The sequence below is a fragment of the Mesocricetus auratus genome, unplaced genomic scaffold (genome assembly GCF_017639785.1).
Source record: "Mesocricetus auratus isolate SY011 unplaced genomic scaffold, BCM_Maur_2.0 Super-Scaffold_100006, whole genome shotgun sequence".
NCBI lineage: Eukaryota > Metazoa > Chordata > Mammalia > Rodentia > Cricetidae > Mesocricetus > Mesocricetus auratus.
Genome location: NW_024429190.1, coordinates 97,238,405 through 97,253,127, shown reverse-complemented (window position 1 = coordinate 97,253,127; position 14,723 = coordinate 97,238,405). Strand labels below are relative to the sequence as shown.

At 53.4% G+C, this 14,723-nt stretch overlaps 1 protein-coding gene across 1 annotated transcript; it reads right to left on the bottom strand.

The window, feature by feature from the left end:
• Positions 1-10,230: 10,230 nt before the first annotated feature.
• Sncg (synuclein gamma) lies at positions 10,231-14,484 on the bottom strand. The gene is made up of 5 exons (XM_005077631.4): positions 14,205-14,484; positions 13,377-13,418; positions 12,896-13,023; positions 10,717-10,776; positions 10,231-10,526 (listed from the first exon to the last, which is right to left on the bottom strand). Exons 1-5 carry the CDS (start codon positions 14,323-14,325, stop codon positions 10,506-10,508), a joined length of 372 nt encoding a protein of 123 aa, XP_005077688.1. The 5' UTR covers positions 14,326-14,484; the 3' UTR covers positions 10,231-10,505.
• Between the last annotated feature and the right edge of the window lie 239 nt (positions 14,485-14,723).

The window sequence follows — 14,723 nt, the reverse complement described above, 5'->3', positions numbered from 1 at the left end:
GTTCAGAGATGGTGGGGTCCGAGGGATTCAAGGTTGGTAAGTGCTTTTGGAAAGTGGTATGTGTGCCCAGTAGAAACAGAGGAAGGAACTAGGCTGTCAAGTGCATTGTTGCAAGAGGAAGGAGCCTGTGTAACAAAAAAACAAAACTTACCAGCAGCTACGTTATCCCATCTGTGTGCCGACCCATTAAAAACTCAGGATACCCAGGCCTCAGGGCCTGCGCCTCTGTTTCCAGCCTCTATGTAGGAGGCTGAGACAGTAATGGCACAAAGCCAAGGCCTCCCTAGGATACAAAATGAGCTCCTCACCAACATGGGCCACTAGTGAGACTTCCCTTCTCAAACAGCCCTTCCATCAAAAAAAAAAAAAAAACTCACTGTGTGTGTGTGTGTGTGTGTGTGTGTGTGCGTGTGTAAGGGCTTTACCTGCATGTATCTGTGGTGATATATTATTAAGATTTATTGCCGGGCGGTGGTGGCGCACGCCTTTAATCCCAGCACTCGGGAGGCAGAGGCAGGCGGATCTCTGTGAGTTGGAGGCCAGGCTGGACCGGACCGACAGCCTCCAAAACAATACAGAGAAACCCTGTCTCATAACTGCAGACCCGTCCCTCTACACCCCCACCTTCCTTTTTTAATTGTCATTTTTAAATGTCATGCATACTGGAATATCGTAAATCTTTATGGGCCCTTTACCCAGCTGTAAAAATTGTCCACTCAGATCGCGGTTATCTTATCAGTTCTTCAGTCTTGAAAACACTTCTGGAGGAATGATGTCAACCAACCCAGAGACATCAACGGGAGCTGATGGGAAGCTTGTGCTATCTTCGTCTGTAGATCTAAGTCACAACCAAAGGAGTGGCTCAGGGTTGGGTGATGGAATGCAAGTGTTTTCACGGAGTGGAAAGGAGAGAGCTGGGGGGGGGGAAGGAGGGGGACCGGGAAGTGGGAAATTCTGTTCTTGCTGTTTGCATCTAAAGGGAATCAAGACTGGGAAGCTGCCAGCTCCTTGTAACCCAGCGCTGGGGAGTCTGAAGCTTAGAAAGGAAGAGAGTTAAACACCAGTCTGGTCCACAGAGTGAGATCCTGTCTCAAAATAGCTAAATAAGCACGTAGACAGACAGACAGACAGACAGACAGACAGACAGATAAAAGAATGGCTTTGGCTGCAGAGTGGTTAAAGATGAGTAATGTTCTTGCAGAGGACATGAGTTCAGGTCCCAGCACGCATGTCATCTGTCAGCTCATGTTGGGCCTAAGAAAGGCTTGGATGCCAGGCCTAGTGTGACCTCCTCAGCCTGGCTAGAGTTTGGTGACTTGTCTCTGACCTGTAACCTCCACGTGGGGGTGACTCAGCCAGACCTGATGCAAGATTGCCCCCTGCCTAGCTACCTGCCTGCTTGGTAGAATACTATTGGCCCTTAACTCCTCAGGTCACTTTACCCTATCCTAAGATTCCCATCATCTACCTCAGCCCTGTATAAGTCCCTGCCTGTTGGAATAAATCGAGATCCTGCTTCGACAGACTCCCGACTCAGTGTGTGTTTTTTTCTCCCTGGTAACTAATGGGGGGAGGGTCTGAGTCATCGACACTCACCATCCTGCTCAGCTCAGCCCCTGGGAAGAGGCAGGCTGTGTGTGTGTGTGTGTGCATGCACGCCTGCCTCTGTGTGTGTGTGTGCATGCACGCCTGCCTCTGTGTGTGTGTGCATGCACGCCTGCCTCTGTGTGTGTGTGTGTGTGTGTGTGTGTGTGTGTGTGTGCTCTGACAAACTGAGAGACAAGGAAGAGGCAGATGCAGTTAGACACAAAAAGCAGAGTGTGGGGCCATGACACCTGACAGGAACTAAAGGGGAAGGCATGTGACCTAGACAGAGAGGAAGCGACTCTTGAGAGACAGCAGGTGGCTAGTGCATGGCGCTGGAGTGTAGGGGGAAGGTAGCTTTCTATTCAACAGAATCTACTGGAACAAAAAGACTAATCAGAAATGTGTCTTCAGCCAGGCCGTGGTGGCGCACACCTTTAATCCCAGCACTCAGGAAGCAGAGGCAGGCGGATCTCTGTGAGTTCGAGGCCAGCCTCTAAAACAATACAGAGAAACCCTGTCTCGAAGGAAAAAACAATACAAAAAAAGAAATGTGTCTTCAGTCAGAGCAGTGGGTGTTGCTCAATCGGCTGAGGTTGGGGACTGGATAAAGGACTCCAGACAGCACAGGAGGCTCCACTTCTGCTGTCCTGGTCAGTAAGGTGACCCTCCCTTTGTGTGTCCTGGTATTGCCAGCGCCCTCCACAGTTCTAGGGACTGTTCCATAAGAAAGGAGGGATCATTTCTTTCCTTGCCCTTTTATTTTATTATTATTATTATTATTATTATTATTATTATTATTATTATTTAAATCATGGCACTTACCTTTAATCCCAGCACTCAGGAGGCAGAGGCAGGCAAATCTCTGAGTTCGAGGCCAGCCTGGTCTACAGTGTGAGTTCCAGGCCTGTCTTGAAAAACTGAAAGAGAGAGAGAGATCACCAAAAACCTTTCCTAGAATCCCCCTGGTCCCACAGATTTGACCTCTCCTCTCCTAGCAAGAGCTGGCCCCAAATCCATGCCTAAAGCAGTACAGGCAAGAAGCAGGGACTTGGGCCTTCTGAGACTTATCCCCGAGTTACATTGGGCAAGGGTGAACAACAGAAAGACAATGATCTGGAGGACCCAGCCCATCAGCTTCCTGTGTGGTTCCCACTGTCTGCTGACCCAGCGCCCGTAGGTGAGGTCTTTTGCAGATGCCAGAAACCCTCAGACAGCTCGAGGTGTCCCTTTGAACCGGAGGGAACGACTCATTTTGCACACTTGGGGAGGCCTTCTTTGGGGGAGCAGTCAGCCATATGGATCCAAGCATGGGCACAACCCTGGGTGCGGGGACAAGAGGCAAAAGGAAGATCGTGAGGGCAGCCTGGGGCCCCCTTGCATAGGAAGCTGCCCCCCCCCCCGCCGGAGAACCGGGAAGAGCGTTGTCCCGCTTGCATAGGAAGCTGCCCCCCCCCCCCAAGAACCGGGAAGAGCGTTGTCTTCATTTTTTAACTGAAGTGACAAATCTTTTTATGCACCAGTTGGGACAATAAACGCATAAAAGCCTGGCGATGGGAAAGCAGGTAAGTAGAGGTCCCCTGGGGTGTGGCAGTGTTTCTGACGAATGGATGCTTGGATGTAGCCTCACCCTGCGACTTCTGTGAGTCACCCGGCAGCAGGGCGCGCCCAAGGTTGAGGTCCCGTGCCTGGACACGTGCTGGTTGGGAAGGAGCTGGTTTTGCAGGATCCCTACTCCATCTGGGACTCGCCGGACAAAAATGTCCAGCTTCCTTCTGGACCAGAAGTTTCCAGTTAGCTCGGAAGAAAAGGGAAGCGAAAGGGAGGTTGGGCGCATTTGCACAAGCACACTGTGCCTCGAGGTCGTTGCACTCCAAAGCTAGGGACACAGGGCCCCAGGCACGCACACTTTTTCCTTTGGGGTCAGGGCTCCGCCTGGCGGTCGCGATCAAAACCTTTAAAAACACCAGGCGTTCCCTCCTGGTGAGTCACCACAGGGTGTGGCCGGGTGCTCAGCTCCGTGGCCTGCAGAGCCTCCTGCTTCCTGAGGTCCTCGCAGGCCCCGGGCTCCCCTCTCCCAGTCTCCTTCAGCATCTCATCTCGCTTCAGAAAGGAGTTCCCGGGAGGATCAGGGGCCGGGTATCCCCATCCTAGGTGCAGCCAGCTTCCCGAAGCAGGGCAAACTTTGAATTGGGGAACTAATGAGGGAGCAGTAGGCGGCCGAGAGGATGGGGAACCCGCCCCTAACGGCGCCAAAGTGCTGAGCCCTGCTTGGCGAGATCACTGAAGTGAACCCAAAAGAGGGACAATAGGAGCATTAATTAAGGGCAGATCAGGGAGGCCCCAGCTGGACAGAGCTCCGGACTGGAGAGAAGTGCCCAGTGTCTTCATTGCTGAAGTCTTTGCTTGTCAGATCCTGGTTAGCAGCCTGGTTCATGCGTGCCTGGCTGCGCTCGTCCGAGCCTGGGAAAGGAAGTGGGACTCAGTGAGGGCGGTGCCCTGGGGAACCATGGCTGTGCAGAGTTAAATCTGATTAGATGCTCCCCGGGGACCCCACTTTCCAGTCGTTGAGGGAAGAGCTGCTCGGTAGAGAGGTCTGAGGAAAAGATGCTAACACTGAGCCAGGGTTGGAGCCTGCGAGGAGTGTGCACCTCCCTTCCCCTCACCCTCCGCCGCCTAACACCTCTAGATCTTTCTGTTCGTCCTCTGGGACGGGGTTGTCCTTTCCACTCGTTGTCAATGGCAGTAAGTCTCTCGCCTTAGGCCAGGAAGACAATGAGGTTGGCGAGCCCCGTTGGATGCTCACAGTAATGGATGGCTCTGCGCCCCTCCTTCCTGGCTTGTTTCCCTACCAGTTTGGAATAAAGGAGTCAGATGTGGAGAAACTAAGGCTGGGATCCGCCAGCCAGTTCCCGAATAAATACACCGAGGCTTAATATTAATTATAATCGTTCGGCTGATGGCTCAGGCTTCTTACTGACTAGCTCTACACATTTCTATACATTTCTAATATTCTATATTTTACCTCGAAGCTCGTGGTTCATTACCTCACACATCTTGCTTCCCCATCAGCTACAAGGCACCTCCCTGACTCTGCCTTCTTTCTTTCTCTATCTCTGTTTGGATCTCCCACCTAGCTATATTCTGCTCTGCCACAGGCCAAAACAGTTTTATTCTTCAGCCAATAAAAGCAACACATATTCACGGCATACAGGTCACATTCCATATCATCGCCCCAGGAGGTTAAAAAAATAAAGTCCAATGTGGACCTTCACCACAGCCTGGCGTGTGGGCGAGGTGCACAGCCTCGGACCTGCAACCCGCCTGGTACCTCTCAGATGGGCTCCATCAGCACCCAAAGCACTGGCCCAGCTGGGTGCCCTGTGGCATCTCCATCTCAGGGAGACAGAGTCCAAAGATGTCGCACTACAGAGACCGGCTGCCCCTGTTGGTACACCCTTGGAAGGTGCACCTGCTGATGCTCAGGTGGGGCTCCACTCGAGGGCACCCTGGGCGCTCCCAGGGTTTTTGTAGTTTGACTGTCGTGGCTTGGGGGAGCTCTGGGTTGTCAAGGACAGCTGCCATGGCTTATCTGAACACTGATTTGTTTTTTGTTTTAGTTTTCCCCCAAGACAGGGTTTCTCTTTAGTTTTGGAGCCTGTTCTGGAACTCTCTTTAGACCAGGCTAGCCTTGTACTTGGAGATCTGCCTGCCTCTGCCTCCTGGATTAAAGGCTCATGCCGCCTCAGCCAGGCCTGATTAGGGTTCTTTAAATAGCCCAGAGCCAGCTCATCCTACGAGGGTCAGCAGACAGATTTCTCAGCTTTGGGGAGAAATAGGGAGTAAGAGGGTATGAGTGGTGAGGTGGGGGGGGACACTTCCTGGGGGTTCCTCACAGGGAAGGCAGAGATCTAACGAGAGTGGGGAAGGCGACTAAGGAAGGCAGAAAGGGAGACTACTCACTCAGTGGGCGCGCTTCCTTCCTCCTCAGCTGGGGACTCCACCTGGTCATCCTGGGAGCTGGAAGCCTAAGTTGCTACTAATAGTAGCAGGGTTTTTATTGAGCATTTTCAAGAGCGTACGGGTGCGTGTGCACTGGCGCGCGCACACACATGCACGCACACACACACTGCTTTACAGTTTCCCGTACAATTTTTAGAATCATGTAGCGAGCTGAGATAACATGGGTTTACAGAAGGAAACTGAGGCAGAAAGGTCAGTAGGGTTCTATTCAAACTCTCACATCAGGACTCAAATCTATCGCAATGGGCATAAACTCCAGGGCCCTGGTGAACACAGAACCCGTCTCTGGCACCGAGAGTGGACTGTGTGTCCCGGACCCTGAGATGCAGCCAGGGCAGATACGGGAGGGTAAAGTAAAACCCTGGTGAACACAGAACCCCTGTCTCCACCTGGCTCTGGCACCGAGGATGGACTGTGTGCCCCAGGACCCTGAGATCCAACCAGGGCAGATACAGGAGGGCAACGTGAGACCCTGAAGGCAAGACTTTATGTTCCTCTTTGTCAGGCAAGGGAAAGAGTTTGCCACTGGTCACCCAGACCAGCTAGACAGAGGGCAGAAATGCCCTGGTCTGCTCAATTTTCTTTCTTTCTTTTGTTTTTTTATTGGTTTGGGTTTTTTGTTTGGTAGGTTTTGGTTTTTTGTTTTTTTTTTGTTTTTTTTGTTTGTTTGTTTGTTTGTTTTTCAAGACAGGCTTTCTCTGTGGCTTTGGAGACTGTCCTGGAACTAGCTCTTGTAGACCAGGCTGGTCTCGAACTCACAGAGATCTGCCTGCCTCTGCTTCCTGAGTGCTGGATTTAAAGGCTTGCGCCACCACCATCTGACCACTTTCACCACTACACCCGGCCCCTAAAGTGTTTTCATGGACATTAAGTGGATTCATAGGTGTTTACTCCCAAACCCAAGTCTATCTGCTGAATGATCAAGGTGTCCAGTGAGTGACGAAGATTTCTTCAGAATGCCAACAGATGAGAAGATGTAGGCCAGTGTCCTGCAGCAAAACTCAGATAACTCACACCCCTTTGTTCTTAGGCACAAGGAAAAGAATGGCTGGGCAGCTGGACACTTGAAGGAACCTCTCCAATGGGCCTGCAGCCCTGTGATGTCACAGATCCAGATGCCCGTATCAGTTTTCAAACAGCACTGTCGTCCCGTTGTGGAATAATATTTTCGTACACTGTGAAGATGTGTCACTCTGGTTGGCTTAATAAGGAGCTGAACAGGCAATACATATGGCAGCGTGTAAATGAACAGAAATGGATTCATTTAAGTTATAAGAGCTAGTTAGAAACAAGCCTAGGCTATCAGCAGAGCTTTCAGAATAAATAACAAGTCTCCGTGTGGTTATTTGGGAGCCAGCTGGTTGGACAGAGAAAGAATCATTTACACAGTCCTGCTTATCTTGATGTCTTCAGCCCTGAATGGGAAGGAGAGGGATTGGGTGAGTCTAGGGCACATCAGTCTTGACTGCCAGTCCTCAACAAACATCCCTGAACTGACAACCATGCCTATCTGCATAGTGGAAGCCTGACCCCAAGGCTAAGGAAACACGTGTCAGTCACCCTTAACATACTTTGACAGGCCCGGTGAAGTAGGTGACTGTCAGCATCACAGCCCGTGTGGCAGAGGTGTATGTGCACAAAGCACTGGAGGACTCTGTGCTGCTCGCTGCATTTGGTGATTTACTTGATTCACTCTTCCTATCTCAGGACACCCCCCTCCCACAGCCCTGCCTGGCCTTGAACTCTTCATTCCCCTGGCTCTGTCTCCCGAGTTCAGCAAGTAGAGCTATTCACCTTACCTGGCCCCAGATTAGTGATATTTCACTTGTTTTCTCTTCTTTTTCTTTTTTTTTTCAAGACAGGGTTAAAAAAAGGCAGGGTTTCTCTGTGTAGGCCTGGCTGTTCTGGAACTTGCTCCATAGACCAGGCTGGTCTCCGACTCAGAGAACTGCTGCCTCTGCCTCCCAAGTGCTAGGAGTAAAGGAGTGCGCCAACAACACCTGGATATTTTAAAAGAAAAATTGAAAGATTGTTTATTTTGCTAGGCAGTGGTGGCACACACCTTTAATCCTAGCACTCAGGAGGCAGAGGCAGGGCGGGTCTCTGTGAGTTCAAGGTTAGCCTAGCCTACCATAGCAAGTTCCAGAACAGCCAGGACTGCACAGAGAAACCACGCAGAAAAAAATATTTATTATTTATTTGTGTGTGAGAGAGAGCACGGGCACACATTGGTCTCACAATGAATGGAGGCTGGAGTAGTCGCAGGAGGCACTTCTCTCTTTCCATCATGGGGTTCCGGGGATTGAACCCATGACATTAGACTCAGCAGCAAGCACTCCATCTCCTGAGCCATCTCGCTGGCCCAAAATTAGTGACTTTTACAGTCAACTTAAAAGCCCAGTGTGGTGGTTCATACCTGTAATTCCAGCACTGTGGGAGTCTACGGCAGAGAGGATCACTGCCAAGTCTGAGGCCATTCCGGGCTACTGAGCTACAACAACAACAAAACCAAGAAGAAAACCACAAGTACCCACAAAAGCAGCTGTGCATGTGCTGCAATGACCTCAGCACGGGGAGGAGGAGGCAGGAGAATGGGTGGGGTGCCCTGCTGTGATCCCAGCCCTCGGGAGATGAAGCTAAGAGGGTCAGGAGTTCGGGGCTCCTTTAGCAACATGGTAAGTCTGAGGCCAGTCTGCACTGCATGAGATGGGTGTGGTGTTTCACGCCTTTAATCCCAGCACTCCCGGGGAGGCAGACACAGGCCAGATCGCTTCGAGTTGAGGCCAGCCTGGTCTACATAGCTTGTTCCAGGACCGCCAGAGCTACACAGTGAGATCCTGTCATGAAAAAATAAAGTTAAATTTAAGGGGAGGGGGGTGCTGGAGAGATGGCTCCCCAGCAGTTAAGAATGTTTGCTGTTTTTTCAGAGAATCAGAAACTGGGTCCCAGCATCCATGGAGGGCGGCTCTTACCTGCCTCTGACTCCAGCTCCGAGAGGTTTGATACCCTTTCCTGACCTCTGGGGGGCACCACACTCATGTGCACAAACCACACTCAGATACACACATATACATATAATTTTTTAAAAAATTAAAAATCCAATCAATATTTAACTTTTAAGGAAAAAGAGAGAAGAGAAGGAAGTCAGTTGAAAGCCGCTGAGTTTGGAAGGTTTATTTTTCCAAAATCACAGCCCAACACACCCAAGAGCCTTTAGGAGACCGAGATGGAGCTTCTTGAGTGAGCTCAGGTGTAAGGCCAGAAAGAACATCGCTTTTCCTTTTCCAGAGGCTAGCTCAGGACGAGTGACCGTGTGAACGGGCTTAAAGGCTGGGACCCCTGCAGGTGCCTGCAGGCTGGGGAAGGGTCTTCCTGGAGTAGGCTGGCCGTGATGTTTGTCACTTGAGTCTGGAAGAGGGGGTGGGGGAGCAGAGACTTCAGGGGCTCTTGGAAGGTGAGAGACCCTTCTTCTGTCCCAAGTCACCCAAGCTAGCCTTGTTCCTCTGCTCTCTCTTCTGGCCATCGATCTCCCAGGTGGGCACAGCTTCCTGAAATGTGTGAGTCGCCGTAGGAGGTGTGTTCAGGAGCACCCTGCCTGTCCTCACCCCCCTACCCTTCCTTCTATCCGTGGGACCATCGACCCTCAGTTCTCTCCTTCCTCTTCCGTGTGGCTGCCTGTGACTCACGCACCTGCATACGGCAGCTCAGGGCCAGGTGGGCTGGGCTCCCCTTGACCCCTGCTCCCTATGGCACAAGCTGGGTTGGAGACGAGCGTCTTGGGCCAGCGTGGTCTCCAGTTCTGGCTTTGGCATTGGAGGCCTGGACAAAGTCACTTCAAAGTTCTGAACCCAAACTGAGTGTCCAAGACAAGGAACGTTCCCGAGGATGAGACAGCTCAGTGCTGACCCGAAGTCAGGCTGAGTGCCTGGCTCTTTTGAAATTTTGGAGGGGTGGGGACTCTGAAATAGAACCCTGGAAGCCTTGGCACTGCCTGTGTTTAGTCATTCATTTGCAATACTGAGGACCGAACTCAAAACCTCCTGCTTGGTAGGCAAGCCGTCTACCACTGAGCCATATTCCCAGTCCCAAATATACCGGGGCTGCTTTCTTTTGTTTATGCTGTCCTGTAGGCTAGGCAGGAAATTAAAGCCCACCTGTGTGAGCCTGCCTGGGGCCAGGCGGGAGGTGCCTGAGGGTCATTCTGCTCTGCTATGTCTGTCCTCACTACGGTTGTCGGCGTGTTCTGGGGAAGGCATGAGGTGCCCCTGTCCCCATAGCACACAGGCTGAAATTGTGCAGACATCGTCACCCTCTGCCCACCTGAGACACGATGAACCAGGCTTGTGGTGGGACCCCACTCTAAAGGGACGCTGGGGCTGAAACCGGGTCTGTCTAGCTGCACTCCTGCTGACAAGGGCCAACTATCTGTCATCTGGGGAGCTGAGAGAAAGGCCACCACCCTACTGCTGTGAGGGGACAGTGCTCCTGAAGGCACAGGTTCCAGAACTAACTCTGTATGTCTTCAAGTGTACCTGGTCCCGTCAAAGGCTGAGCAGATGTCTGTCCCCTGGGAATGTCCAGGGCCCTCATGAGTGATGGCGCAGCACACAGAAGGACCATGGGTGAGAGTGGGGCTCAGGTTTTATTTGGAGTCATTAAAAAAAAAATCACAGCAGCATCTGATCTGTGGGATCCAAAGGACCATAGGACAAAAGGAGCCAGCAGGGGGCGCTGGCGCTGGCAGCAGCGTGTGTGGACAGGCTTGTGGCACCGGGCTGAGGAGCAGAGATCATGGGCAACCTGCAGGGCACTCTAGGCGGGGCACTTATTGTGCCAGGCAGGGACAGGGTCCAAGGAAGAGGGGTGCCTCTTTGGTCTCTGGGGCTGATGGCAGCGTCCTAGTCTCCTCCACTCTTAGCCTGGTAGGGAGGGGCGGAAGGAAGAGAGAGAGAGAGACACACTCAGCCCCTTGCCTGGAAAGGGTCACTCAGGAGGCGATCACGCCCAGGGCTGCCACACCCACGTCCCTGTGGGAGGCTGTGGAAGGTTTCCCAGGACTCAGGCTTCTATCAGAACTTTCTGGTTGTACCCTGGGAGCCCTGCTCTTACCTCTTCATTCTCCTCTTGCTCTGAGGCCTCCTGGCCCTGCGCAGGCTGTTCCAAGTCTTCCTGCAGGGGCACAAAGAGGACATGAGGCCGTGGGAAGATACGTGGGCTCCCATGCCAGGTCTCACCGAGGAGCGGAGGCTCTTCACCATCTCACTGTACTTAGAACGTCTGGAGCCAGATTCCCAAGGCGTCTGCGTGTACCAGACACCCTGCAACCCAGCTTCATCTCCCACAAACAGATCCCGAGTCGTGTCGTGGGTACCTGCCTCCCTATATGCTTAGGCTTCTTAGGCGAGGAGGCCTGGAGGATGTGGAGTAAGGGCTGGGAGTGGGCAGAGACCCTCGAATCCCATGAACTCCCCACTCAGGCCGTGCGGATAGCAGCATGCCATCCTTGTTCACAGAGACCCTGAGGACAGAGGTCAGGGCCTACTAACACAAGGCCTCAGAGCCCATATTGTCAGGGCTGGTTGGCACAGGTCCTGCTTGCTCCAGGCCCCTCTTCTGGCCTTTGGGATGCATGCGCTCTTGACTCAGGCCTGTCTTCTGTCTCCCGCCTCGCCACAGCGTTTGCTTACGTGGTCATGACGGCAGGGAGTTTAGAACAGGACTGATGGTCTGTCTGAAGTCTGTTCTCAGAACCGGTGCTGCCTCGGAGGCCAAAAGCAATGAGAGGCAAAAGGACGCAGAACTGTCAGCCAGGGTCACACAGAACCAGGCTCTTTGGATAAGGGGCAAGCAACTGCTTGCCTAGGCATACTACCCCAAGAACGGCGCCTGAAACCACAGCACGAGTGGCCAGACAGCCATGCTGCATTCTTGACGTTCTCTGGTAGGGCTAGGGTTCAGTGTCAGAATTAGCTTATGTGTCACCAGGTCACATACGTGTCACTCTTCCTTGGTACAGCTCCAAGGGCTCGGTATCTTCTTTGGGGTTAGCCAGGGGTAGCCTGAAACTTGCTCCTAGGATCCTTCTGCTAGGGGTTTGGGAGGATGCTTCCCGGGATGCTTACAGCACTGGTAACAGTGGTGATGACGATGGTGGTGGTGGGTGCTCACCGGGTCCCCGGCAGAACTGCTTCCTGGCATCCTTTCTCTGCCTTACCCCACAGCCCCATGCGATGCTTCAGACGAGGAAATGCGGATCTGGATAGTCTCTTTCCAAAGTCATACAGAGGTACACCTGCACACTCCAGTGACAAGGGACCCTGGGCTGGCCCTAGCAGCGGGTGTTGGGGTGGGAGCCCCTCCCCTTCCACCCGCCCCTCAGAGCTCCATCATTGGGGTAAGTATGGGGGCTGTGACAAGACACTAAATCTTTGGACTCGGCTTCCTCCCCAGCCTCGATCCTGGAATCCCCATGCCTGCACTCTCTTTACTCAGTCTTCCAAGACTATAGCTCATGAGCTGGCTACTCACGGAGGCTCCATGCTCACACAGATTAGCCATGCGACTGTGGCACCACCTAATGTCTCTGGATTTCCTTTCCATATCCGTCTTGTGTGGTTTAGGAGCCCGCCAGAAGGGTAAGTGTAAAATGCTTAAAGCAGAGCTTACTGCTTGGCTAGTGCTGAGGCAGCTCCGACCTCTGGCATCTATCCCCAGAGAGCATGATGGCCCTGTTCTTTCAGCTGCCTGCCACACACACACACACACACACACACACACACACACACCCGCGCACACATGCATCACATGCATCTCCACCATTCCTACAACACACACACAACCCACACGCTCACACAAAGACTTCAGCAGAGGGTGGAGCCAGAGCCCTGCTGCTTGTCCACCACAAGGGGGCAGAGCTTCCCCCAACTCTTCATGGGGAGGCAGCAGCCAGACCATGGGACAGAGGGAGGTTGGACAAAGGATAGCAGGCAGGTAGCCCTGGTGGTGGTTAGGAAGCCTTAGCCTGTCTAGAAGGCTGCCTTTCACCGTGTAGGGTCTGGATTACTTGTAAGATTTATTCCCAGTGATGGGCTGGGCATGGGTGCGGTTAGGATTCTAGGGGTGCAGTTAGGATTCCAGATACGAACAAGTACAAAGACACCAAGTCGTCCCAACACACACAATGGGTGCTGCCTGTGAAGTCAGGCCGTGTCTAACACTCTTCCCCTATGTGCCCAACAATGTCTTCTGTTGCCAGGGAGCCCAGGGAAAGGACGGGAGCCGGGCTCACCTTGCGCACCACCCCGGTGGTGACCACGATGTTTTCTGCCTCCTCCACGGTCTTGGTGGCCACTGTGTTGACACTGTTGACCACAGCTTCGCTGACAGCGTTGGCCTGTTCCTTGGTCTTCTCAGCCACTGCAGAGGATTCCGGCTGGACTCAGCCCGGGCCCTCTCCACCGCTGTCTACCCAAGCTGGGGAGAACAGCCCCTTCCCAGAGCTGGGATGTCTGGATCCTGGTTACGTCCAAGCCTTTCTCTGACTCTAGGGCAGCAACGGGGGGGGGAGGGCAGGAGCCTATTCTGGTCTTTCTTTGGGGGATATAATGTTTTGGGTCACCTGGGGCTTTGGGCCCCAATGGATACAAAGAGGACTCTAGGTGAGGCCCTGGGTATAGGGCAGGACTCTTGGGGTCCCTAATTATGGGCCTTACCTAGGGGTCACTAATTATGGGCCTTACCTTGGGGTCCCTAACTGTGGGCCACCTTACCTGAGGTTACACTTTGCACCACGTTCTCCTTGGTTTTGGTACCTATTGGAGGGAAAAAGTGTTCAGTCAGTCAAGATGAATAGCTGGACATCCTGGGGCGGGGGTGGGGCGGGGTGGGGGTGGGGATGGTGTCTGGGGACATCAGCCCCTTCAAAGGGACACTTCCTGCTATGTCTGAAGGACAGAGAACAGACGGGAAGGAGACAGGACAGGAAGAATGGACAAAAGAGACCAGGCCTAAGGTAGGGTTACTGGTAGGTCTATGGTCCTCACATGGGTGTGGCCCGGGCATCAGAAACAGCAGCTGATCAGGGTAGAGAAAGCTGAGTCACAGGCTTGGCCACCCCTGCCCCCTCTTTGGAGGGAGACCAGAGAGCCGGGGTGGGTTCAACACTCGGCTGGGCCCATCTCCACAGCCTACCCCTTCCCTCTAGGCCAATGGGGGGTCATGTGGCCTGGCTTGGCTGCAACAGCTCCCACTGGAGAAAGTGGGTTCCACATGAGCAGATCATTGCCTCCGGGTCCCCAGGCTTAGGAAACCCCAGGCATGCGTGTGGTGCATCTGCATGTAAACACTCAGATGGTCTGAGTGGCAGTCTGATCTTGTCCTGGAGACCTGAGTCCCTCCCCGCAAAGTTCCGAAGACAACTGGATACTGGCATGTTCTCCAGGGTGTGTGGACCCTGCCTCAACAATCAGGGTTTCACCTCTCACAAAATGCTCCCCAGAATCTAGGGGGAACCAGCAGAGGGAAGGCAGTGGGACCCTGCCCTCCTCCGTTAGGGAGCCCGCTGCCCCGCCCTGCCCCGCCCCACCTGCCATACTCACCCACATACATGACCCCCTCCTTGGTCTTCTCAGCTGCCTCCGTCACTCCCTGCTTGGTCTTCTCCACGGCACCCACCACACCTTCCTTGGCAATGGAGAACCCTTTCTTGAAGACGTCCATGGTGGTGGCAAGGACCGGATGGGACTGCCGCAAGCTACTGACTGGAGCCGGCAAGCGCTTCTGCAGCCGCTGTCCCTGCCGCTGCCTCTTATTGACGCGGATGAAATATTGATGCTGTGGCTGCTGCCTGGAGCCCAGCCAGCCCAGGGCAGGGAGGGGGCAGGGAGGGCGGGCTGGAGAAAAGCTTGTCCCGGGGGTGGGGGCGGATACCAGAGAGCAGGGCCCGGGCCCCTACTGGCTCAGTTCTGCCCTGTTGCCTCCTGTCATCCCAGGGGAGGGGGGCTTGCAGGAGGCTAGACATAGCCTAATCTGTCGTTGTCCCTCATTCATCCTTGGAAAGCCATGGTGTTCTTGTGCCCAAGAAGACAAGCACCTCGGCTGATGTCTCAGGTTGGCAG